Here is a 23,802-nt window from a genome sequence, read left to right on the forward strand (position 1 = left end):
ATCGGTGGGAATGTAAATTGATGCAGCCACTATGGAAAACAGTAAAGAGTTTCCTCAGAAAATTAAAAATAGAAATAACATATAATCCAGTAATTCTATTACTGGATATTTACCCAAAGTAAATGAACACACAAATTCAAAAACTCCTATGTTTATTGCAGCATTATTTACAGTAGCCGAGATATGGAAGCAGCCCAAGTGTCCATCAATAGATAATATTGGGTAAAGAAGATATATATATATATACACACACACATACACACACACAATGGAATATTATTACTCAGCCAGGAAAAAAATGAGATCCTGCAATTTGTGACAACATTGATGGACCTAGAAGTTATAAAAGCTAAGTGAAATAAGTCAAAGAAAGATAAATACCATATGATTTCACTTACATGTGGAATCTTAAAAGTAAAACAAATGAATAAACAAATAAAAAGCTGAATCAGAGCTATAAATACAGAAAACAAGGTGAGAGTTGCCAGAGGGGAAAGGGGTAGGGAGATGGGCAGTATGGGTGAAGGGGAGTGGGAGATACAGGCCTTCTTTAAGAAATGACTAAGTCATGGGGGTAAAAGATACAGCATGGGGAACATAGTCAATGTTATTGTAATAGCATTGTATGAAGACTTGGTAACTACACTTGTGTACACATAATATAAACAGAGAGTTGTTGAATCATTATGTTATACACCTGAAACTAATGTAGCATTGTGTGTCAACTACACTTCAATTAAAAATAAGAATCACTGAAAAAAAAAGAATGAAATAAAAATAGTTTTGTTTAAAAAATTAAATTTTTCCCTTTTGCTTCCCCTTTCTATGTATGTATGTATGTATGCATGCATTTATATATGTACAATGAGTTGGTTCCTGGTATAAACACAATAGAAGTTAAAATTTTAACTTCCCTTTCCCTCTTTTCAGTTGTTGATGTAAGTCAAGCTTTCTCCAGGAAGTTTGGGTTTGTTTGCTTTTTCTCAAATAGCCAATATAATTCCTTGTCTCCCCTCTTTCATATTTTTGTATCCAACTGCAAGTTCTTTTAGGATAGAGTTGTGTTTCATTATTTACCTTGCTGCCTTCCATAGACATGTTTGGTGAAGACTGGTTGCTTGTGATGGTCTCGTTTCCTCAAAACCTGCTGTGAAGTGTGCTGTAACAGTGCTAACCCTTTAGGCAGCGGAAATGATCAGAAACTTACCGAGGGCTAGCACAACTTGCTGCACCGGCTACCACCCCACTGCTCTGCCAGGCAGAGGTGGCTGACTCACTGGCTGGTAGCTGGCTGATGGGCCTGGGCCTTTCTGGGTAAACCCTTCCTCAAATAGCTTTTTTTTTGGTCAAAGAGGTGGCCCTTCTCATGTTGAGTTGCTCCCTCTTTGTAGTATTTGTGCAGCTGTGTTTCGTTGCCAGAACCTCCATGCACATTATCAAGAACTCTCAATGCCATTAAAAGCATAAAGGATAAGCAGCAAAGGAAGCAGACAAAGGACTGAGAGGAAGAAAAAGGATGGAAAACGAGGATAAAAGAATGGGGACTTATGACCTTAAGTGTGGCAGGTTGCTGAACCCAACCTAAAACATCCCATGCCTATAATAATACCTACTGTTACCCGTGAAATTTAGCAGGCAAATTATGAAAATAAAATTATTTTGCAAGGGAAGTCTACACAGACATTGATTTTCAAGGGACCTATGCAAGCTCTGACGGCCACACCGGCAGTCCTCCAGGTGAGAGGCTGTTGACTTCAGATTGAGCCTGCCTCAGATAGAGCCTGCTCTTATAGGTAAAGATCATTCTAGGCTTGTTGTAAGGATAAAACAAGATGATAAATGGAAATAAGTAGGTTTTATGGGTTATAAAACAATATACAATGCTTGGTGTTCTTAAGTTCCTGAGGACACTGACAATGGTTTAATGTCCAATAGTGTCTTCGTGGGAGTTTGGAACAGATTTTAAACACCTGTATCTAAAGAAAATCAAATCCACCTACAGAATGAAGAGAATTGGCTCTCCAGGAGGGGAAAACATGCGTGGGAGATACCTAAATTGTGTGTGTCTGGGGAGTGGTTGGCACCTAACCATATAACAAAAGCCTTGGATTTTCTGAGTGTCCTCAATCGATTAGAATTGTTTTTTTTTTAGAAGGAATTTCCAAGAAAATGCCTGTGATTTCATTGTTGGTGAAACTGTTGGCACTTCTTTTAAAAGTGTCTGTTAACTTATAGTCAATTACAATGTGGTACCCACATGAATGTATTATGGTCACACTGTTTTAATAACTAACAATTTAAATCACAGTAAGTGACTAAAATGTCACCTACTGCTACTTCTGCTCCTTCCATGAAAATGACCCTCTTTTCCATTTAGCTTCAATGCAGGAGACTTCATATCGGTTCTTCACCTGAATGCATGACTCTTCAATCTCAGGACTCACAGAATTAATGGAATGCCGTCCTAAGGTTGTTGAGTTCTGCGTTTATGGGCATTTCATCTCTATGAAGAAGTAACCATTCCCTCACTGCAAAGACTGAGACTGAAGGAGTTTTCTAAGGAAGAATCCTTCTTATGACGTTCTTGTTACAACACTCAAAAAATAGAAACAGACTGGAGAGGTCTGATAGTTGGGAGATACCTTGCCAATGACCTGACCCTTGGTGTGGGCCTCCCTCAAAACCTGCAGTGTCTTAGGAGTTTCTCCTATGACTGTCTTGGAGAATAAACACTTTCTGTTAATTTCCAGTGACTTAATTTTCCCTTTTCTTTTTTAACAGGTCCAGTTAAAAACAAGAAAAAGGGTAAGTTAAGCTCCTGATTTTATAAAATTGTTCTCATGTCTTTTCTAAAATTAGAAGGAAAAAAACCAAGAGAGTAGGATTTTTATATATTCTTTCAATGTTGGTTGTCCATTGTTTTATTCAATCGCCTGTGACCTCCTTGAGTATGGTAGCTTCCATGAAACAAGAAATAGAGATTTGTTTTTCAGTGATGATCCATGAAAGTGCTTCTCTAGCTGCATATGAAAGTTGTTTTTATTTTTCTTTCTTGCTCCCTCTTTTGTACAATTAAATTTACATCTCTTTTTGCAAATAATGAATCATGGAACACTACATCAAAAACTAATGATGTAATGTATGGTGATTAACATAATAAAAAAAATTTTACATCTCTTTCCTTCCTTACTCTTTCCCCTGTCCTTCTCCTTTTTCCTTTCTTTGCCCTCCTTTATCAAATCACTGATCATGTATAAATTAAGTCCTAAGACAGCTTGTGGGGACTAGGTATACTACCTCCTGAGAGATGTCAGTACCCTATTCTTGGCCTTAAAGCTATCCCTATCCTATGCCTTAGTCAGGGAGGGTATTTCTTACTTTGGGGTTGCAATATCATTTTCTCTGTGATGGAAAAAGAAAGCTGAAGGAATACCCTGATCTTTTGGTCCTTTCAAAGAAGCTTCTGGTTGAGCAGATCCATTGTGCCATTGTTGGGTCATTATGTTTTTGATATACTTGCAACAGGACTGGCCCAAGAACTTGTACAAGCACTTGCATACTTGAAGAGGAGAACCCAAAACCAGAACAAGTTCCAAAAGACAGAATTAGGCAATATGGTCCACTCCATAGGACTAAAAAAAAGAAGCCAACTACAAAACCAGTTTAAGTAACTATTTGTTTCTGTGCTCTGACCTGTAAAGAAAATAAAGTGAGGGGTGCCTGGGTGGCTCAGTCATTAAGCGTCTGCCTTCGGCTCAGGTCATGATCCCAGGGTCCTGGGATCGAGCCCCGCATCGGGCTCCCTGCTCGGCGGGAAGCCTGCTTCTCCCTCTCCTGCTCCCCCTGCTTGTGTTCCCTCTCTCGCTGTGTCTCTCTCTGTCAAATAAATAAATAAAATCTTAAAAAAAAAATAAGAAAATAAAGTGAAATTAATGATTTTTCATTAAAATGCTTTAAGTAGGGGTGCCTGGGGGGCTCCATCAGTCAAGTGTCTGCCCCCAGCTTGGGTCATGATCCTGGGGTCCTGGGATCAAACACAGCAACTGGCTCCCTGCTCATCAGGGAGTCTGCTTCTTCCTCTCCCTCTGCCCCTCCCCCATGCTCCTGCTCGCTCTCTCTCTCTCTCTCTCTCTCTCTCTCTCTCTTTCTCTCTCAAATAAGTAAAGAAAATCTTTTAAAAAATAAAATGCTTTAAGTAAAATGATTCTGTTAAGATTTCTGGAGCTTTTTAGAGTAGATTATCAATCCCAGGGTAGACCAAAGAGACTGGCTTCAGCTGCGGCCTGCCACTTCTCTGAGCACTAGGGTAGTCTGGTGGCTTGCAGTACCATGGCCTACATGGAAAACTTATGTCCCTGTTGTAAAAAAGCTGAGGAATGGTCTGGCACCCTGAGGACCTGATCTGAGCAAAGTTGGAAAACAGCCAGAAAGCTGGGGTCAATGAGGAAAACTTTCTCCACTGGGCCTGGGCATTCACCAAAATATTACGTATTTAAGAAAGTAAATTTGATTTTTAAGCATGTCGGTTTTTTTCTAATAGTTTGTTTTTTAGAGCAGTTTTAGGTTCACAACAAAATTGAGGGGAAAGTACTGAGTGTTCCCATATATTCCCTGCCCCACACATGGACAGCCTCCCCCACCATCAACATCTCAAACCAGAGTAGTACATTTGTTACAACTGATGAACCTCCATTGATATATCACTATCACTCAAAGTACATAGTTAACATTAAGCTTCATCTTGGTGCTATACAGTCTATGGGTTTTGACAAATGTATAGTGACATAGATTCCCATAGATTACAGTATTTACAAAATAGTTTCACTGCCCTAAAAATCCTCTCTACTTTGCCTATTCCTTATTGCCTCCCCCTAGCCCCTGGCAACCACTGATCTTTCTCTTTTTTAAGAGTTTATTTATTTGTCAGAGAGAGAAAGAGAGCACAAGCAGGGGGAGTGGCAAGCAGAAGGAGAAGCAGGCTCCTCACTGAGCAAGGAGCCTGATGTGGGACTCAATCCCAGGACCCTGGGATCTTGACTTGAGCTGAAGACAGACACTTAACTGACTGAGCCACCCAGGCATCCCACCACTGATCTTTCTTTAAAAAAAAAATTTTTTTTTATTTATTTATTCATCAGAGACAGAAAGGAGAGAGAACACAAGCAGGGGGAGTGGCAAGCAGAGGGAGAAGCAAGCTCCTCACTGAGCAAGGAGCCGGATGCAGGACTCGATCCCAGGACCTTAGGATCATGACCTGAGCCGAAGGCAGCCAGTTAACAAGCTGAGCCACCCAGGTGTCCCCCACCACTGATCTTCCTATTGTCTTTTTAGTTTTGCCTTTTCCCAAATGTCAGTATGTAGCCTTTTGAGATTGGCTTCTTTCACTGAGTAATACACATTTAAGTTCCTCCATGTCTTTTCATGGCTTGATAGATCATTTTTTTTTTTAAGTTTGCATTTTAATTCCAGTTAACATACAGTGTTATATTAGTTTCAGATGTACAATATAGTGCTTCAATAATTCCACACATCTGGGTGCCTGGGTGGCTCAGATGGTTAAGCGTCTGCCTTCAGCTCAGGTCATGATCCCAGGGTCCTGGGATCGAGTCCCGCATTGGGCTCCCTGCTCCTTGGGAGCCTGCTTCTCCCTCTGCTTCTCTTTCTCTCTCTCTCTCTCTTTCTCTCTCTCTGTCTCTGAAGAATAAATAAATAAAATCTTTTAAAAAATAAATAATTCCACACATCACCCAGTGCTCATCATGACAAGTATACTCCTTAATCCCCATCACCTATTTCACCCATCCTCCCATTTCCTCCCCTCTGGTAACCATCAGTTCGTTGACTATAGTTAAGAGTCTGTTTCTTGGTTTCTCTCTCTCTCTCCCTCTCTCTCTCTCCTCTCTTCTCATTTGCTCACTTTTTTTTTCTTAAATTCCACATATGAGTGAAATCATATGGTATTTGTCTTTCTCTGACTGACTTATTTCACTTAGCATAATACTCTCTACTTCCATCCATGTCATTGCAATGGATGCATTTTTATGGCTGAGCAATATTCCATTGTATATATATGCCACATCTTATTTCTCAGTTCATCAGCCAATGGCCATGTGGCCTATTTCCATAATTTGGCTAGTGTAGATACTGCTGCTATAAACATCAGGGTGCATGTAGTCCTTTGAATTAGCATTCTTGTATCCTTTAGTAAATATCTAGTAGTACAATTGCTGGATTGCAGGACAGTTCTATTTTTAACTTTTTGAGGAACTTCTGTACTGTTTTCCAGAGTGGCTGTACCAATTTGCATTCCCACCAACAGGGCAAGAGGGTTCCCCTTTCTCCACATTCTTGCCAACATCTGTCGTTTCTTGTGTTGTTGATGTTAGCCATTCTGACAGGTGTGAGGTGATAGCTCATTGTTTTGATTTGCATTTCCTGATGATAAGTGGTGTTGAGCATCTTTTCATGTGTCTGTTGGCCATCTGTATGTCTTCTTTGGAAAAGTGTCTATTCATGTCTTCTGCCCATTTTTTAATTGGACTATTTGTTTTGAGGGTATTGCCTTTGAAAAGTTCTTTATAGATTTTTGGATACTAACCCTTTATCAGATTTGTCATTTACAAATATCTTCTCCCATTCTGTAGGTTGCCTTTTAGTTTTATTGATAATTTCCTTTGCTTTGCAGAAGCTTCTTATTATGAAGTAGTTCCAATAGTGTATTTTTTGTTTCCCTTGCCTCAGGAGACATATCTAGAGAGATGTTGCTATGGCCAATGTCAAGGAAGTTACTGCCTGTGTTCTCTTCTAGGATTTTTATGGTTTCAGGTCTCACATTTAAGTCTTTAATCCATTTTGAGTTTATTTTTGTGTATGGTGTAAGAAAGTGGTCCAGTTTCATTCTTATGCATGTAGCTGTCCAGTTTTCCCAACACCATTTGTTGAAGAGACTGTCTTTTTCTGATTGGATATTTTTTTCCTGCTTTGTCAAAGATTAGTTGACCATATAATTATGGATTCATTTCTGGGTTTTCTATTCTGTTCTATTGATCTATGTGTCTATTTTTGTGCCGGTACCATCCTGTTTTGATTACTCTATCAAGCATGTTATTTTTAACTTTTATCACATCCCCTTTAAAATGGAAATTGTAATAAACCTAGAAAGCTCACCTGGCTTTGACAAGGACACCCTCTGCTCCTAAACAAGTCCACAGGTGACTTCCCTTCTTAATAGATAGACTTGGGAACACTTTCTAATTACAGTGACTAGTTTTTTTTTTTTTTCTTTTCACTCAGTCACTAGACAGTGAATAAGTATCTTATATTTGTCAGGAATAGAGATACTGAGATAAAGAAAAGCACCACTTTTCTTTATCTTTTTTTCCCATGATCCCAGTGTAGCTGGAATCATGGAAGTACGCACAAATCATTACAGTACGGCATCAAAAATGCTATCACAGAAGCATGAACAGCATGCTGTGGGAGCACAAAGAAAGAGCAAGTAGTTCTCCCTGGGGGAATGAGGAACCACATCTCAGGAGGAAAAAAAAAAAAAAACACAGTATTTAACCTGGGCTTTGAAGGATGGGCGGGGGGGGGGCGGGGGGGGGGAAGGAGGGGGAAGGACATTCCAGCAAAGGGAACAGCATACTCAAATCCCTCAGAAGCATGAAAGAACATGGCCTGTTTGGGGGAACAGCAAGTAGGCTAGTGATGTACCAAAGTGTGGGTCATCTGTGTGGTGGGGAATGGCACCCAGTTGTAGTGTTATCCAATGAGTGAGCACTGAGAGAACATACTTGCTAGTGATGATAGAAGACAATTGTCTAGGCTAGAAGCCCTATGATTACAATTCAGAGAATCCAATGCCTCTGGCAGGGACTCGGATCACTGCCCAGCACTGCTACCTTGTATATGAGCCATTATTAGAAGGAGGATGCACATAGGCCTTAAACATTTACTTTGACTCTAAGTGATTTAGAAGCCATTTAATACAGATTTCCTTGGACACAGTGAATAGGCACATGCCTGAAGAGGTAAATTGAGTTGTTCATTTAATTTCCATCTTTAATAGAATTTTCCCCTCCTACAACTAACTTGCTCATGTTCATTCCCTCTCTCTCCCTCTCTCTCCCTCCCTCTCCATCCCCCCCGCCCTCACTTTCATTCGCTTGTTTTTATTTGTTCTTCCAACAGTTTGGCCTTCACTAAAAGGTTAGGGAAATGCCCCTTTCACGAAGTTTAGCTTTGAAAAGAATGTGAACATTCTGTCATCTAAGACTGCACCGGATAATTTTCTAAGTAGAGAAGTCTCCGGGCTTTTGTATCATGAAGTGTTCTGTTAAAGTAAGGAAATCTGGAGAAGGAATTCAATCCTCTAAAGTCATCCTCTTGTCCAGGGGTTATTTTGTACATGTTCCTCTCTGGGCCAACTTTCTGTAAGCACACTTGGCCTAAACCTAGTTACAGAGGAGCAAAGAGGACCAGCTGCAGAACTAGAGCACAGCAGGAGCTTTTTCCCAAATGCCTTCTAACATTTTCGTAAGTGAACATCCTCTGTTTCCGCTGCAACCATTATTCTCTTTGACTAGAGGAGTTTCTGGCTGTAATTCTTCCAAAATTACATTAGCAATCACAAGAGAGTCACAGTCTTGACACTGAAGTTTGTACTACCCACGGAACACCCTCTAGCTTCAAAATCAGTGAGGCCTGGAAATTCTGGGACATAGAACAGTCTATGGCAGTAGACACAGAGGAAGATGAGGGAGAATAGAGAACAATGAGGGAGAACGATGAGGGAGAAGCAAAACTCACAGCCAGCCTAGGGAAGTTTCCTGACTGCCAGGGGTAAGTCAGTCTTCCTTATGGAACCTCAAGCTTGGGAGGAAACAGAGAAATCATCAAGGCCAAACTCCTCATTTCACCAATGGAGAAACAAAGGCTCAGGGAGAGAAAGGGATTTGCCCAGAGTGCATCCATGGCAGAGCTGGGGCTTACAGCCTTATCTCCTGACTACAGATTTTGTGTTCTTTCCACTGCTGTAGCTGGAATTGAAACTTGGGCACTGAATAAGCCTGACTTGGAAGCTGCCCAAATCTGAAGGGAGATGGCTTTCCTGTTCAGCATCTTGAAATTGGCTAATCTAGAAACTGGGCAGATCCAATCTTTTGCTGCTGCTATGCACAGGGAAAATGCTAACGTTCCTTCCTGCCTCTAGGTCTTTAAGGCTATAGGGAGTATCCCCAGGGCAGGAGCCCCACAATGACCCCACTGTTTCATACCAAACACAGATGTGGTTAGACATGGACAACTGGCCTTTTGAATGGCATTGCCATGGGGATTGAGTTTCTGGAACATGAGGCATTATTTGTAAAGGAGGGCCTGATAAATCAGGTCAGGATTCTCCTGCCTAAGAGACTGGGGAGCAAGGAGTCAGAGTTGTTAAGGGGGTATTTAAGTGAGACTTAAAAGGGTTACATGTAAAACTAAGACAGTACCGTGGGTGGAGATACTGTTGTGGAGTCTGGTCGAAGCCTTCTATACCTGGTATTTCCAAAGATTGTGAGAAAGTAGTGAAGGGAAGAAGACACCCCCCTCCCTGTGGCCTCCTGCAGTGCGTGAATTGGGCTGCGCAGAGCAGAGGAAGTAAGCAGGAGCTGCGGGTTTTGGTACAAGACCACAGTTATGACTCAGTCAAATAGCTACATCCTGGTGAGAATGTTGGAAGGACTGGAATATGGAATAGAAGGGCCAGGATTGTTCTGAAAGGATAGTGAACAAAAAAAGGGGAGGAGTTGGTGGGCTTAATTAATAATACATTGGAGAATAGGGCCTCAGAGGAAAGATTCTGGGAAGCCGGATTATTCAGCCTATAAAAATGGAGGTTGGTAGGTGACTTAATGTCTATGAGCATATGAGGGTTATTATGTGTATGATGGTAACTATTCTTCTCTAGCTTCACAAAGAATAGAATAGAAGCTTAAATTGCCACAGGAGGGATTTCAGCTAAATATACGGAAGATCTTCCTAACAGTGAGGGGGTGATAAACACAGGAACATGTTACCAAGGGAGTTTACAGAATTGCCTTTCCCAGAGATCTTTAAAAATGGGGTTTAGAGAGGTCAGCTGAGAAAGCAAAAACCTGCCAACTGCCTCCTCAGCTTTTTCTACTCTCCACCTCCCCTTCTTTCCTTCAATCTCTCTCCCTCTCTCTCTCCCCCTCCCTGCCTCCCTCCCCCCCCCCATGCCCCCCACCTCTCATCTCCCAAATTCCTTCCATTCTTCATTCCCGGCTACCACCACCTCTATACCAACCCCTAGTTCCTATACATCCCGACTTCTTTTTTTTTTAATCATTTTTTATTTATTTATTTGACACACGGAGAGACACAATAAGAGAGGGAACACAAGCAGGGGGAGTGGGAGAGGGAGAAGCAGGTTCCCCGCAGAGCAGGGAGCCCGATGCAGGGCTCAATCCCAGGATCCTGGGATCTTGACCTGAGCTGAAGGCAGACACTCGACGACTGAGCCACCCAGGCGCCCCTCATCCTGACTTCTATAGGAAACCTTCCTGGTGTTGATATTATGCCCAAGGTCAGGCTGTCCTCCTAGCTCCCTCTTCTCATCTGCATCAAGTCCTCCAAACTGGGTGGTAAACATGAAAGCCACACTCTTCAACAATAGCCCAATGCTCAATTCAAAAAAGTGACCCACGGGTCCGGTAATTCTAATCTTTTGGACTTGGCTGAAAGGTAACCTCCTTTTTGAAACCTTCTCTGACCTCTTAAGCATTTTGTCCCTACTACTCATATGGCACTTAGACTCTCCCGTGACTGTGTCTGTTTCCCCAGTAGACTGAGCTCCTTGAGGGTCATTTATTTCTATATCTTCAAACCAGCTCTGGAAGTAATTATTCATGAAAGGGGATAGGGAGAGTGTGTGTGTTTGTGTTTGTGTGTGTGTGTGTGTGTGTGTGTGTGTTGTACAATAAAGGTGTTCACCTCTTTAATAGCAGGAACTCTCAAAGGGCTGACTTCGTGTCCTTGGAAATCTGGAGAACTCCTGACAATATGTTATCAGTCAATGACAACAAATGTAACACTGAATCTTGTCTTTCAGGAAAGAAGGCAGGACCTCCTGGGCCCAACGGCCCTCCGGGACCTCCAGGACCCCCAGGACCCCAGGGACCCCCAGGGATTCCAGGAATTCCTGGAATTCCAGGAACAACTGTGATGGGACCACCTGGCCCTCCAGGTCCCCCTGGTCCTCAGGGACCCCCTGGCCTACAGGGACCTTCCGGTGAGCTCCTCTGTCTCTCCACCTGCCCCTAGGCTCCTTGCAAGTACTTGACAAGAGCAGGTGTGGGTGATCCTGAGAGCAGTTTCCGATGGCGGTCATGGCTTTGGTGAGCAATAAGAAAAGCAGGTCTCCTAGCTCAGTGGAGAGCTAGAACTTGAACAAGCCAGTAGGGCCTGACCTACTCTAACTTCTTGTGTATACCAACCTGTCAAGGACAGGCCACCTGCTCTTGACCTTTCCATCACAAAGCCCTGCCCAACTCTAGGCCTCCCTGTAGTGAGCCAGTAAACTCCCATGAGCCAGAGCCAGAGGCCCCGGAGGGTTTATACTAGATTTCCAGTGGGGGATGGATTTGGTTTGCACTGATTTCCAGCATCTAGCACCGCGTGTTTATGTCTGATTGGAAACAGGCTGTGGAGAGGAAGGCTGGGGACTGGGAGAAATGACAAGCCCTAGAACAGTCTCATCCCATGAACTCTGAAGTGCCTTTCCCGTAGAGGTAGACAAATAGTCGCTGGTGACCAGGGAGTTGGAAACTTACAAGTCACCGGGGCTGGAGAAGAAGCAAATGCGGTCGCTAAGACTGAGAAGTCAAGTGCCTCATGCCACCGCATTGCGCATTCAGATAGCACTGAATCTGTTTGCATCATTCCTCTTGGGTCCAGGAGGGCATCCAAAAGGTACAGATGCCAATCCAAACCTGCCTGATTGGAATTGACAGAGTCAGCCTGCCAGAGCTTAGGTCTGTTGTTATTTCCTCTTCCCGCTCCCTTCTTGGATCTTGGGGCTTCAAGGAAATGGACTCTTTACACAGCTGATTTCTCTAGGTCCAAAAATTCTGTAGCTGGACTCAGATCCTTTGACTCATAGTTCAAATGGGGCTAATCAGCATTACTGTGAGCACAAGAGATGGAGTTAGAGGGTGGGGGTTTTTTGGTTTTGTTTTGTTTTTTTTTGTTTTTTTTTTTTTGTATCCCAATCTTTCCACAGATACTGAGCACTTTCTGTGTGCAAGAGTATATCGATAAGTGGCCCCTGTTCTCATGGAGTTTGTGTCCCAGGGGAGGAGAGAGATGATCAAAGAAGCAAGATATTTATAAATGTCAATGCTGTCTATGAAGACCATGAAAGAAAGGGAGCGAAAGACTAAAGAAGCAAACAGCACCATCTCAGGATCCCATAGTGGCAGGAGCGCACTCTCCTCTATCTCTACGGGGGGCTCGGTGAGGCTCGCCTCGGGGCCCGCGTTAGTGAGAGGCCACTGTCCCTGCTGGACGCTGGGCCCACTGAAGAGGCAGGTCAGGGAGGAGTCAGAGAAGGGAAGTAGTATCCTCTCCCATCCTCCCAGGGCTTGGCTGCCCAGAGCCAGGCTCACTGCCCCTCGCTGCCTAGGTGAGGAGAGAAAGGGAAGAAGGAGCATGCCCTCTGATTGCCCTGTCCTATTTTGCAGGTGCTGCTGATAAAGCTGGACCTCGAGAAAACCAGGTTGGCTGGGAATTGCTCTCTTCCTGGGGAGGAGGGAAGGCCACAAGGCTAGAACCACCTTCTAGTGGCTCCCGATTAAATTTGCTGAGGCTTTGTTTTGTGAGGGTGCCCTAGAGGTCCCGAAGTTGCTCACTCCCATCTCTAGGAATAGAAAAGCTTTGCCTCAGGGCCTGCCTTTAACTCAGTCTTGCCACGGCCATTTTTCCATTTTTTCCCCATTGCACGGAAAACAGAAGGTCACCATATCCAAGCTCAGTCGTCCCCTGAAATGAGCTGCCAGTCAGGCCTATCCACCTGAGCCTCCGACTTCGCAACCACACCAGACACCTTGTCGGCACTCAGACCGCCTGGGATCAGGAGCTTGAAAATCAGCCAACCAGCTCCAGGCCAAACCCAGCCTGGGCTTCTGCCTTCAGAGCCTGATGGGCTCCTCCCTGTCTTTGAGCCTCCTAATCTGGCAAGTTCTGCGGCCTGGCCTTCTCTCATCTCAGCCTCCCTCCCTCACTACAGCTGTTTGGCCACAGTCATAAATCTACACAGCTGCACAGTGCTCAATGGCTTGCAGGGAATTTTACATCCATCACCTCATTTGATCTTCAAACATCCCTGTAAGAGATGGCCAGAGATTCTTAAAATCCCCATTTCACAGTCAGGGAAATGAGGCTCCGCTGAGGTCACGTAGCCAGGAAGTGGCGGAGCTGTAAATCACATTAGCCACCTGCAGAGACGTGGTCGCTGGCATCCCAGGGCAGGAGAAAGGGATCCGAATTGGGAAATGAAAGCAGACTGGAAGTCAGAGGTGGGAACATGGTAACTGGTGGCTGAGCGGGCAGCCATTTCTCTCAGTGACTACTCTCTATCCTTCTCATCCTCCCAGCCAGCTGTGGTGCATCTGCAGGGCCAAGGGTCAGCAATTCAAGTCAAGAATGGTAAGAGTCAAAGTAGGCTCTCTCCCCTAAGAGGAGCTTCTCCATCTTCCTTGCCGGTGGCAGCCTTCATGGAATCACCCCCCTAGCTCCTCCCAGGCCCCTTGGAGTACCATGGGCGGTAGGGGGCCATTCGCTGCGCCGTCTGCCCTCTACTGGCTGTCCTGGGTAATTGCTTGCACCTAGACCCGTCGCTACACACAAATTGCATGTAGAATCACTGATGAGGAAGCCAAAAAGGACTTGAGACATAATGGAATTAGGGATTTCTTGGCAGGTGGAGGTTGTATCAGAGTTACCAAGGGGATATGTGTAGTTTGATCAACAATTTCACAATACAAGCTAGAGAAGGTAAAACTACAGAAAATTAAATTCTTGTCTGATGGGTCTCTGCAATAAACGGGTGGAGGAAGCATTTCGGGGTGGGGGGAGGGGGAGGATGCATGTCAGACTCTCCAGGGAGTATGAGATGCTAATATCTATAAGAAGGGGGGGCGCCTGGGTGCCTCAGTCGTTAAGCATCTGCCTTCGGCTCAGGTCATGATCCCAGGTTCCTGGGATCGAGCCCCGCATCGGGCTCCCTGCTCCGCGGGAAGCCTGCTTCTCCCTCTCCCACTCCCCCTGCTTGTGTTCCCTCTCTCGCTGTGTCTCTCTCTGTCAAATAAATAAAATCTTTAAAAAAAAGAAGGGGAAACAGGTTTAAGGGGGTTAAGAAAACTGACAACAATTAGAGAAAGACAATTATATGATCTCACTGATATGTGGAATTTGAGAAACAAGGCAGAGGATCATAGGGAAGAGAGGAATAAATGAAACAAGACGAAGCCATAAAAAAATTTTTTTAAAAGAAAACTGACTTAATGTAATCCCTGCATTTAAAAGATGGGGAACCAGAGTCCCAGCAAGAATGGATAATACCATAAAAAATCATACTGCCTTATATTTGGACTGTCCTTTGGAGTTTTCAACATGCGTTCTTTTGTCTTTCTTTTTTAAAGATTTTATTTATTTGAGAGAGAGAGAGAGAGAGCACGAGCAGGGGGGAGGGGCAGAGGGAGAGGGAGAAGCAGGCTCTCTGCTGAGCAGGGAGCCCGATGCGGGACTCGATCCCAGGACCCTGGGATCATGACCCGAGCCGAAGGCAGACGCTTAACCGACTGAACCACCCAAGCACCCCTTGTCTTTCATTTCATGTGATCCTCACAACAACCCTATGATATAGCTATTAGTTCCTTTTTGCAGAGACAGAAACTGAAGCTCAGAGAAGTTAAATTAACTGGCCCAAGAGTTCAGTAAAGTGCAGGAGCTGGGATTCAAAGCTATGTCTGTCTGATTCTTTCCATGGCACTGGGCTACTTCAGTGATGTGCGTACACTCCACTGAATGATTAGGTTCATTTTCTCCCCTAAAGAGACATGAACATTCATTAAAGAACAGCACTTTGAAATAATGTCCAGTCCCCAGGGTGCACACAGCCTAAAACGCCTGAACCCCCAGGAGCCTCGGGAAGCAGGAAGCCAGCCAAGATGCCAGACACTTACGGAGCGTGGAGTGGAAGGGAGGGGGTCTGAGTGCAGAAACAGTAGATGAAGGTTAAGAAACCTGATGCATGGGGACAGCTCCTAAGAGCCCAGTCCGTCCCGAAATGGCTGTGCTGAGCTGCCCTAATGATTGAGCTTGGCCACATCCTGGACTGCCACCTGGATGCCTGAAATGTAATCGCCTCCAAAGTAGAAGTCAGAACAGAATAGTAGAAAAAAACCCAAGGCGTCCTGCTGGGACCAGGTGCCTTGGGCCCTGGGGCCCTGGATGGGCCATAATCACCCTCTGTCCAGGGAGCAGTGAGACAGGCAGGAAATAGATTTGTCTGGATGGACGTGTGGCCTCCATGCTTAGTCTATGCTTGAAGCTATGGATTTTGCTCCCACTACCACACAATAAGACTGGTTCCAACCCCTCGGGACCAATCTCCAAGAGTAGTTTATGCTGATCTTTAGTTGCACCAAACACAGAAGGGAGGGGGACAGAGCAGTCACTTGGAGGGGCTGAGCCAGGGCATCTCTTCCTAACTCCTGTCCCCACCCACTATCACCTCAAGGGACGATGACCACCTATTCCAGAAGGCCAGTTTCCTCACACCTCCGAGAGGCAGGCCTCCTGAGACTAGCCAAAGATGGACATTCACAACATAATTTCTTGGGTGGAGCATGGAGGGTTTTGAGGGGAGAAGGCCCCCAGGGCTTGGACTCTCTCCTCCAGTGGTAGGAAGGAACATCCCTCTTTCTGCAGGATTGAAAGGGAAGCTTTTCCTCCACCTTCACATACTGGCTCTCACTGTCCAGCAAAGGTGGTAGGACTCCCCCTGTGCCCCCAATGGGGTTGGGCTGACAGGTGCTTTACCAGAGGTGCCTCGGCCCCCAGACACCCTTGCCAGCCCCTGGGCTGGCTCCAGTTCTGCTTGGTGGTCTATCCCTCACTCTCGTAAAGATCCCCCTCTCCTATGGGGCCTTAGTCCTGGTGGCCACTCATTCCAGCTGCCGTGAAGTCTGACTCACCCCTGATCCCTAAGGTTCTCCGGGTAGACGATTCCTTGGGCTGAATGGTTTCCTAGGGGGACGGGGGGGAGGCAGGGAAGCCTTCCAGAAAGGAGTGGGCATGAAGGAACTGTAAAAAGGAATCTTGAAAGAAGAAGGACAAAACCCACGAACCTGAGACACGGGGGACGGTTTCAAGAGCTATGGCTAGAGAGATAGAATGAAATAATAAGACCTAGCCTGCCACTCAGTGTCTGAATTATGCCTGCGCAAGCCCCAGAACAACAATGAAAATAGGGCAGCATGCCCACTCTCTTCCTGCCCTCACCCCCAACTCCAGCTAGAAGGTGTTGGTTAAAGACCCTACCAGATGGAGAGGTCAGGAAAGGAGAGAGGGAGACAGACAAGTGGACCCCAGGGGCCTGAGGCAGGCCTGGCAACTGCTCGACACACAGAACGCTTTCTCTGCTCCCAAATGCTCTTCTTAAAGCTTGGCCTCCGGGGCTCTCCACTTCGCACTGGGATAGGGATGGGGTGGAGGGGATGCTGCTCGATGTCTCTTGTTTCTATTGCCCAGATTATTCTGACATGTACTGAGTGACTGCCCTTCTCTCATACTGAGATCTTTCAGGTGGAGTGCTCAATGACTGGTCTCGCATCACCATGAACCCCAAGGTGTTTAAGCTACATCCCCGCAGCGGGGAGCTGGAGGTACTGGTGGACGGCACCTACTTCATCTATAGTCAGGTAGAAGTGAGTACGGTCTCAGGCCTAACTCTTCTTATATCCAGAATGCAGGTCCGGTGCAGGCCACATAGGGGCACTGTGGAGCCAGCCAAGACCTGCTAATTTCCCGCTTTCTAGGGGGACTGGGGTGGGGGCACTATGCTGGGAGGGAGTTGAAAGGAGGAAAGAGAGAAGGGCCTATTTGGGTTGGGGTCCCCCCCGACAGCCAGTTATCCTTGAAAAATGGCAAAGGGGCCCCTCCCACACCCTGCCATCTGATATCCTCCTGCTGGGCCCCAGGCCCCTGTTTCCCCAATGAGTTGTTTGGTTCTACTGCCAAACTCCATCTCTGTGTCAGTATATATCCTTGGAGGGTCGGTTGCAGGGCTGCTGAGCACCCCTTCCCCCCACACCGCTAGCTTCACGCTAAATAGTGCTCCTGCAGGCTTTCTCTCCACCTCAAAACCATTTTTGACGGTTTTCCCTTCCTCTTTCTCCTGTTTGCTTGTCCACCTTTCTGTGTCTCTGTCATTCCCTCCTCCATCCTGCCACCATGCTCCCAGCCCTTTTGGCCCTGGGTTTCTGTCCTTGTCCTGCCCCCGCGCCTGCTCCCCAGGTCTGCCCATCCACTCCCGCCCCTGTTGTTTGCCTCCACTGGGGTGGCTCCTCAGAGCTAGAGGTTAGACAAACCCTGAGGTTGGGGCTTCTGTGGGGTGGGCAGCAAGCAAGCGGATGGACAGAAGGACTGCGTAGCCAACAGAAGGGTCTCACGGGAGAGTGGCCAGAGAAGGTGGATTAACAAGCATTCACTCAGCCCACCAGGCATCCTGGCACAGCTTGGGTCCTGATGCAAGAAATCATATGGCACCTGAATACACCACTCCCTCCCGAAAAGCCTATGGAGGAGCAACCTTTCATAAAGTGATTTAGGATGACCTATGGGGGGGTGGGGGACATGGGTATAATCCCATTGTCCTATAGACCATTTCTCCTAAGGTCCTTTTTTTGGGGAGGGGGGAGTAGGGAATCAAACCTTGGGGTGGGGTATTTTCTGGGCCCAGAATAGATTGGAAGTGGCCTCAGGCCTTGAACACCGTGAAAACTGGGAAAATCCCCCTTGAAACCAGGCCACTGAATATGGGTTGGCACTTCCCTCTGGCCACAAAGTCAGGGGCCTGGGTTTTGTCCTTCCAAATTCTTTAGCTTATCTCTGGTGGATAGCACTCCGTCTCTCCAGATCTGTTTCCTTAATCATCAGAGGGCCAAGGGGCACCGTAAAAATCAGGGAGAGAAATTGAGTCACAGGGGAGGGCAAGCTGCAAGCTGAGTGGCCAGCCCTAAAGAGCTGAAGAAATGGCAAGTTGTTACCGTGCCCTCTCTGGGGAATCAGCAACTTCCAAGGTCAGCCACAAATAGTCCTTGGGGCATGGCACGGGAAGTATCCATTTGTCTGTAGCACTGATTGAGCCCCTACTGTGTGCAGAGCACCGTGCCTCTTGCGGGGGGCCGGGCCGAGTGGGGCGGAAGGCAGGGGAGGGGCTGGGAGAGCTACCAGAGGGAGAAAGGCCTGGTTCCTGCCCTCACAGAGCTGACAACTGGCGTGCTATTGGAAAGAGATTTGCTCAGCCCCCTGAGCCCCACGGAGTGGGGGAAGCGCAGCGGATCAGCCCATCATCTTGCCTTTCCTGCTGACCAACTCACACGCCCTCAGGTGGCACTGCCCCCCTTCACAAGGTGTGCGGGCAGCTCGTCTGAGAAGGTCCTGTCTGTCCGCCGCAGGGAAGGGCCCCACCCTCCCCTTCCTCTCTCCCCCAATCCCTTCTTGTTGCCTCTCACCCCAGGTCTATTACATCAACTTCACCGACTTTGCCAGCTATGAGGTGGTGGTGGACGAGAAGCCCTTCCTGCAATGTACCCGCAGCATCGAGACGGGCAAGACCAACTACAACACTTGCTACACTGCGGGGGTCTGCCTGCTCAAAGCCCGGCAGAAGATTGCCGTGAAGATGGTGCATGCCGACATCTCTATCAATATGAGCAAGCACACCACCTTCTTTGGGGCCATCAGGCTGGGCGAGGCCCCTGCATCCTAGATTCCCCCCCGCCCCGTTTCTGTCCCTGCCCGCGCCCCTGCCCCAGGGTTGGGAGCCGGGACTCCCAGAACCTCTCAGTGCTGCTGTGGAGCGAGGTGTTATGGGTGTCGCAGCCACAGAGATCAATACCCCAGGGCTATTTAGTCCCCAGGGACTCCAGGATGATGAGGCCCGCTTGACTTTCCAGAATGACCTTGAGTTCACAGGACGTTTGATGGAGCCCCAGAGTTTGCAGGAAGCAGGACCTTCTTCCTTGGCTCCGTGTGTCAACTGGCTTATGGCTCAACTCTTCAACCTCAAGGTCCCTGTTGTCAGAGTGATTGTTTCTTGCACTAACGTGGGGTTTCTGGGGCAGCAGGCAAGAGAAAGCAAAGGTGGACTCCAGACCGTGGGGGCAAGCCTCTGACCCTTAGGGGCTGCCGTTCCTCTCTTGGGTAGGGCTGGGGGGCAAGGGTAGGGCGGGAGGGGAGTGGTGAAGCCTACGCAGAGGGGCGGGGAGGGGAAAGGCGGGTGCTGGTGGCAGAGACCCAGGGAGAAACCTGCCAAGCAGGCATCCTCGGTAGTGGAAGGCTTCTTGCTGCCCTGCACTGCAGCCTGCCGGAGGGTCGGGGCCGGGGGGTGCTCTTCCCCCTGGGGCTGAGAGCCACCTTGCGTCGGCTTGCTGGGCTTTGGGGGATAGGAGGTTTGCCCTTCTCGGAGCAGTGGCAGGGAATGGCCACACCTCCGCCTGCCCAAGAACCTGAAGGCATACTTGGGGCCACGTGCCTTTCACTTTGTTTACAGCCGTGTTCCACACTCAGAAAAATCTCTGGGTCCCCTTCCAATTGCCCCCTTTCCCAGCCTGACCAGAACTCCTGTCTTCTTTCGCCACAGAGCCTACCTCTGTCTAAGACAGGCGCCTTACCTGGGACCTGTGCTTATGTGAGTCTGGGATACTCTTTCGATGACCTGGGCGCAAAGAGACTTTTCCGTTTATTAAGCAACACAAATATTCATCTAGTCGAGTTGTGTCTGGGGGCAAAGGGTTGGACTGGATGACCTCCGGGAGTCCCTTCAAATTCGAATATTGAGGCAGCTTCCACGAGAGCCTACGAATATTCCCAAACCGCAGCCTGCCCCTGGGGCATTAGCAAGGCAGAACTTTTCTGCCTGACCCCAAAAGGGCAAGAAGTGGGATAGGACGGTGGGTTTTTTTCCTCAAGTTTGCTGTGACCCAAAGGGTCATTAGCCTAGGCCCTATCCAAAAGGACAGCAGCCGATGCCCTACTGACCCACCTTTCTTCACTCTCGCTTCGGAAAGCCATAGCGGAGTCACCAGAGATCCCAGTGCCGATCGCCTGAATCCAGGCTCAAGAGAAGCCCAGCAGCTAGGCATCGGGCAAGGCTCTGCCCTGTAGCCAGGTCCAAAAACACCTTACCCACCCCACCCCCCGACCCCAAGTTCCCCACTGGGTCATACAGTGGGACCGTTCGAGGGCCTTATCGCTCACTGCCAGGGGCCAGCCTGGTTTCTGGATGCTGGGTCTCGCTCAAAGCTGGGGAAGGCCAATGTTGGACCTTGTGCTACTGTCACTCCTGAAGTGACTTTCCTTTGGAGGAGGTGGGGTAAGTCCCTTCCGGCAGCTGAAATCCACCAAGGACAGGTGTTCATTTCTCCACTGTACCTTCCGTTTCCAAACAACTGTAATGCTCGGCCCTTGGTGGGTCTGGGCCAGTGGGGGTGGGCTATGCCGCCATCGTCTGGCTGCTGATGACAGCCTTGCAACCCCAGGTGGGGTAAACTTGAAGCATGCATCTGGCCCAGGCTTCTGGAAAGTACCTTAGATAGTCCTCAGTTGTAGCGAGAACTAAAGGGATCCTCTCCTTCAGGTTTGGACAGTACTTTCTCTCTCATTATCTCCTTTGAGGATGCTATGAACCCCATTGTGTAGACAAGGCTCCGAGAGGTGAAGTGCTTTGCTTTGTTTCTTGCACTAACGTGGGGTTTCCGGGGCAGCAGGCAAGAGAAAGCAAAGGTGGACTCCAGACTGTGGGGGCAAGCCTCTGACCCTTAGGGGCTGCCTCACCCTGATCCCAACCAGTTTAAGCCACAGGCCTGGGGCTTCAGCCAGGTCTGCCTCCGAAGCCATTCCATTATGCTGCAGCATTGTGTTGAATGTGCGGTCTAGAGAGAACCAATAAAAATGGGAATAGGGACCCCAAATCCTTCAGCATCCCAGAGAGAAACCCAGACACATGCGTTTTCGTTCCTTGGTGGTAACTCCTTGATGTTCTTTTGGCTGCCGGGGGCTTTGTAGCAAAAAGAGTAGGACATTTCTTTGGGAAACAGCTCCTGTGGTCAGAATCGTCTTGGCACCACGTCGAAGCAGCAGGCCTCCAGTACCCACAGAACTGTATCCCTTATGCTCTTCCACCCACCCGTCGTGTAAGGAGCCCCTGCTGCGGGCAAGGGCCTCCGCTTGTTGCCCTACAGACAGATCACGGGAGCTGGTCCACTTCCCACAGCTACTAAGTGACTCCTTGGCTCTTTCTACCATCCCACAGAGAGCCTTGCTCTACCAGGATGTCTCCTGATGGAGGAAAGGCCCGAGAGAGAGGCCTGGCTCTAAAGCCAGATGTGAGGAGAGGGGAGGAGGAGGCTTCCTAATTGTACCCCTAAAGGACATTCTGACACCCATCCTGAGGTCCAGCTATGGAGGGGATTATGGAGGGGCTAGGTTTTGCAGAGGACCCTGTATTCATTGTGAACCCTCAAAAGGAGCTAGAGGGAAGGAGGTGAGGAAGGAAGCAACAGACAGCTGGGGTGAAGCAATTTACTAGCGAGAGGATGTGGGAATAGATATATGGTCTGGAATGGCGCTGCTGTGAGTTCACCAGAGGACCAGGGCTAGCGTGGAGAATGGGATGAGGACATCTGTGAGCAAGCAGATGGCAGAGGTTTGAAGGAGAATGGCATGGCGGGGGCCTTGGCCAACTGCTTGGGCTTCAACAGCCAAGGCCGGCATAAAAGGCATTCGTTGGGGGCTGCTCAGCTCCTGGTTCCTTGGGAAATGTCGTCTTTGCCTTCTGTCCCCACTCATCCATCCTGAGCGAAATTCCTTTGCCTAAGCAGGAAAGGGCTAGGAACCCTGGAGGCGAACAGAGACTTGGATCCCCGGGCAAGTCCGTGTGTTTTATGTAACTTCCGGTGGATGCAAATAGAGTCAGGGACCTTTAGAGCGAGACCCAGAGGCCCAGATATGGAAGGTGACCTGGCCAAGGTGAATGAGCCCTGACCTGCAGACTCAAAGGAGTGAGGGAGTTGGAGCTGTCTCTGTCCTGCACAGACCCCTCCTTTCTTCTACCCCCAAACTCAAGGCTGGAAGTGCTTGGCCCCTTTCAGGAGCCCTGCCAGGCAGGGGAAAGAGTTGCTGCAGCCACCATCAGAACTCTCTCCCGCCCGCCCCCCCCGCCCCCCCCCCCCAGGCATTCTCCCTGCCCTGGTCTCTGGACTGGAAGTCTCTGGGCTGGCCCAATACCAGGAAGTCCCGAGGCTAGCCAGCATTGCCTCAGCCTTCCTCCCTGCCCACAGAGAGGCTCCCCTAGGCCGCAGTGAGCACAAAGAAGGAAGCAGATTGTTCCTCTTAACTCCTGTTGGGGCTCTCTCTAAGGGGACTCGGGTGTGCCATTTCTTGATTCAAAAAACTTTCACCTGGGGTGGGGGGCTGGCTTTGTGGTGAGAATGGCCTGGAGCAGGCCCCGTGCTGCTTTGGGGGGTCGGCATCCAGTGTGAGATACTATGTATATAAACTATATATAATGTATATAAACTGGGATGTAAGTTTATGTAAATTAATGGTTTGTTCTTTGCAAATAAAGCTTTTTTCCTCCCCCCATTCTCGAAATCGACTTAAGCGCTTCCTGTGTGCCAGGTGCTTCTTGGCAAGTGTGGCCACACGTCAGCTAGGGGAAGGGCCAAGGCACCCATCTCAGAGGGGGCAACCAAAAGAAGGAGGTCTGAAGTTCCTGTCAGAACCTCCCACATCCTGTCTTTGTCCCAGACCACACACGCCCCCATCCCTGTCACCTTAGGTCTTTTCTTGTCACTGCCTGTCCAGTAAGCTAGAGGTCCTGCAGGAAAGAATTGCTGTCCCAAGGCAGAGACACAGCATGGAGGTTCCCTCAGCCTGACGCTGCAGCATCCATAACAGACATTTCAGGCCTGAGCCCCTAACAGCTTGGGAAGATGCAGCCTCCAGCTCCCCATGATGTATCATCCCATTTTGCAGACGAGGAGACCAATGCTCGGGAAGTTTAAGTAGCTCACCCAAGGTCACCCAACTATAGAAAGGCTACTTCAACGTTCAAAGAGCTGCTGACAAGATCTTACACTGTACACTTTCTTTTAAACATAGAGATGCCGTGAAATTGAGGGCAGAGTCTGCTCAAGGATAGGAAGTGGGCAAAGTGACTGGAGGAGGAGGATTTGGGGTAGCTGTCCAATGTACAAAGGTCAATCACATTCAGTATCATTGGCCTTCCCAGTAGCCTCTGAGGTAAGCAGGGGAGGGATTCTGGGTCCCGTGTTACAGGTGAGGAAGCTCAGGCTCAGAGGTGACAGATTGTCCCATGTCACATGGCTTGAAGGCGGTGGAGCCTGAATTCCCAAGCCAGCAGGAGCCTCGATGCCAGGAGATGGGACTGTTAGAGCTAGAGAAGCAAAGCCATGAACAGGGATCCTAGGCCCTTAAAACCAATGAGTT

The 23,802-nt window shown here is 47.9% G+C and overlaps 1 protein-coding gene across 6 annotated transcripts in view; it reads left to right on the forward strand.

The window, feature by feature from the left end:
* Positions 1 to 22,929, forward strand: part of EDA (ectodysplasin A) — a 345,587-nt gene extending 322,658 nt beyond the window's left edge. Inside the window, exons 3-8 of one of the 6 annotated variants that reach the window (XM_064574196.1) lie at positions 2,782 to 2,805; positions 11,117 to 11,296; positions 12,747 to 12,781; positions 13,659 to 13,710; positions 16,864 to 16,994; positions 18,809 to 22,929. In XM_064574196.1, coding sequence (XP_064430266.1) covers positions 2,782 to 2,805; positions 11,117 to 11,296; positions 12,747 to 12,781; positions 13,659 to 13,710; positions 16,864 to 16,994; positions 18,809 to 19,060 — 674 coding nt within the window. In that variant the 3' untranslated portion in view covers positions 19,061 to 22,929. The remainder of the gene's footprint in view (positions 1 to 2,781; positions 2,806 to 11,116; positions 11,297 to 12,746; positions 12,782 to 13,658; positions 13,711 to 16,863; positions 16,995 to 18,808) is intronic. The other 5 variants (XM_064574197.1, XM_064574200.1, XM_064574198.1 and 2 more) reach the window with 5 other exon arrangements.
* The last annotated feature ends 873 nt before the right edge of the window (positions 22,930 to 23,802 follow it).

The sequence above is a fragment of the Mirounga angustirostris genome, unplaced genomic scaffold, assembly GCF_029215605.1.
Source record: "Mirounga angustirostris isolate CCGP_5_RB_7025 unplaced genomic scaffold, mMirAng1.0.hap1 SCAF_11, whole genome shotgun sequence".
NCBI classification, from domain to species: Eukaryota; Metazoa; Chordata; class Mammalia; order Carnivora; family Phocidae; genus Mirounga; species Mirounga angustirostris.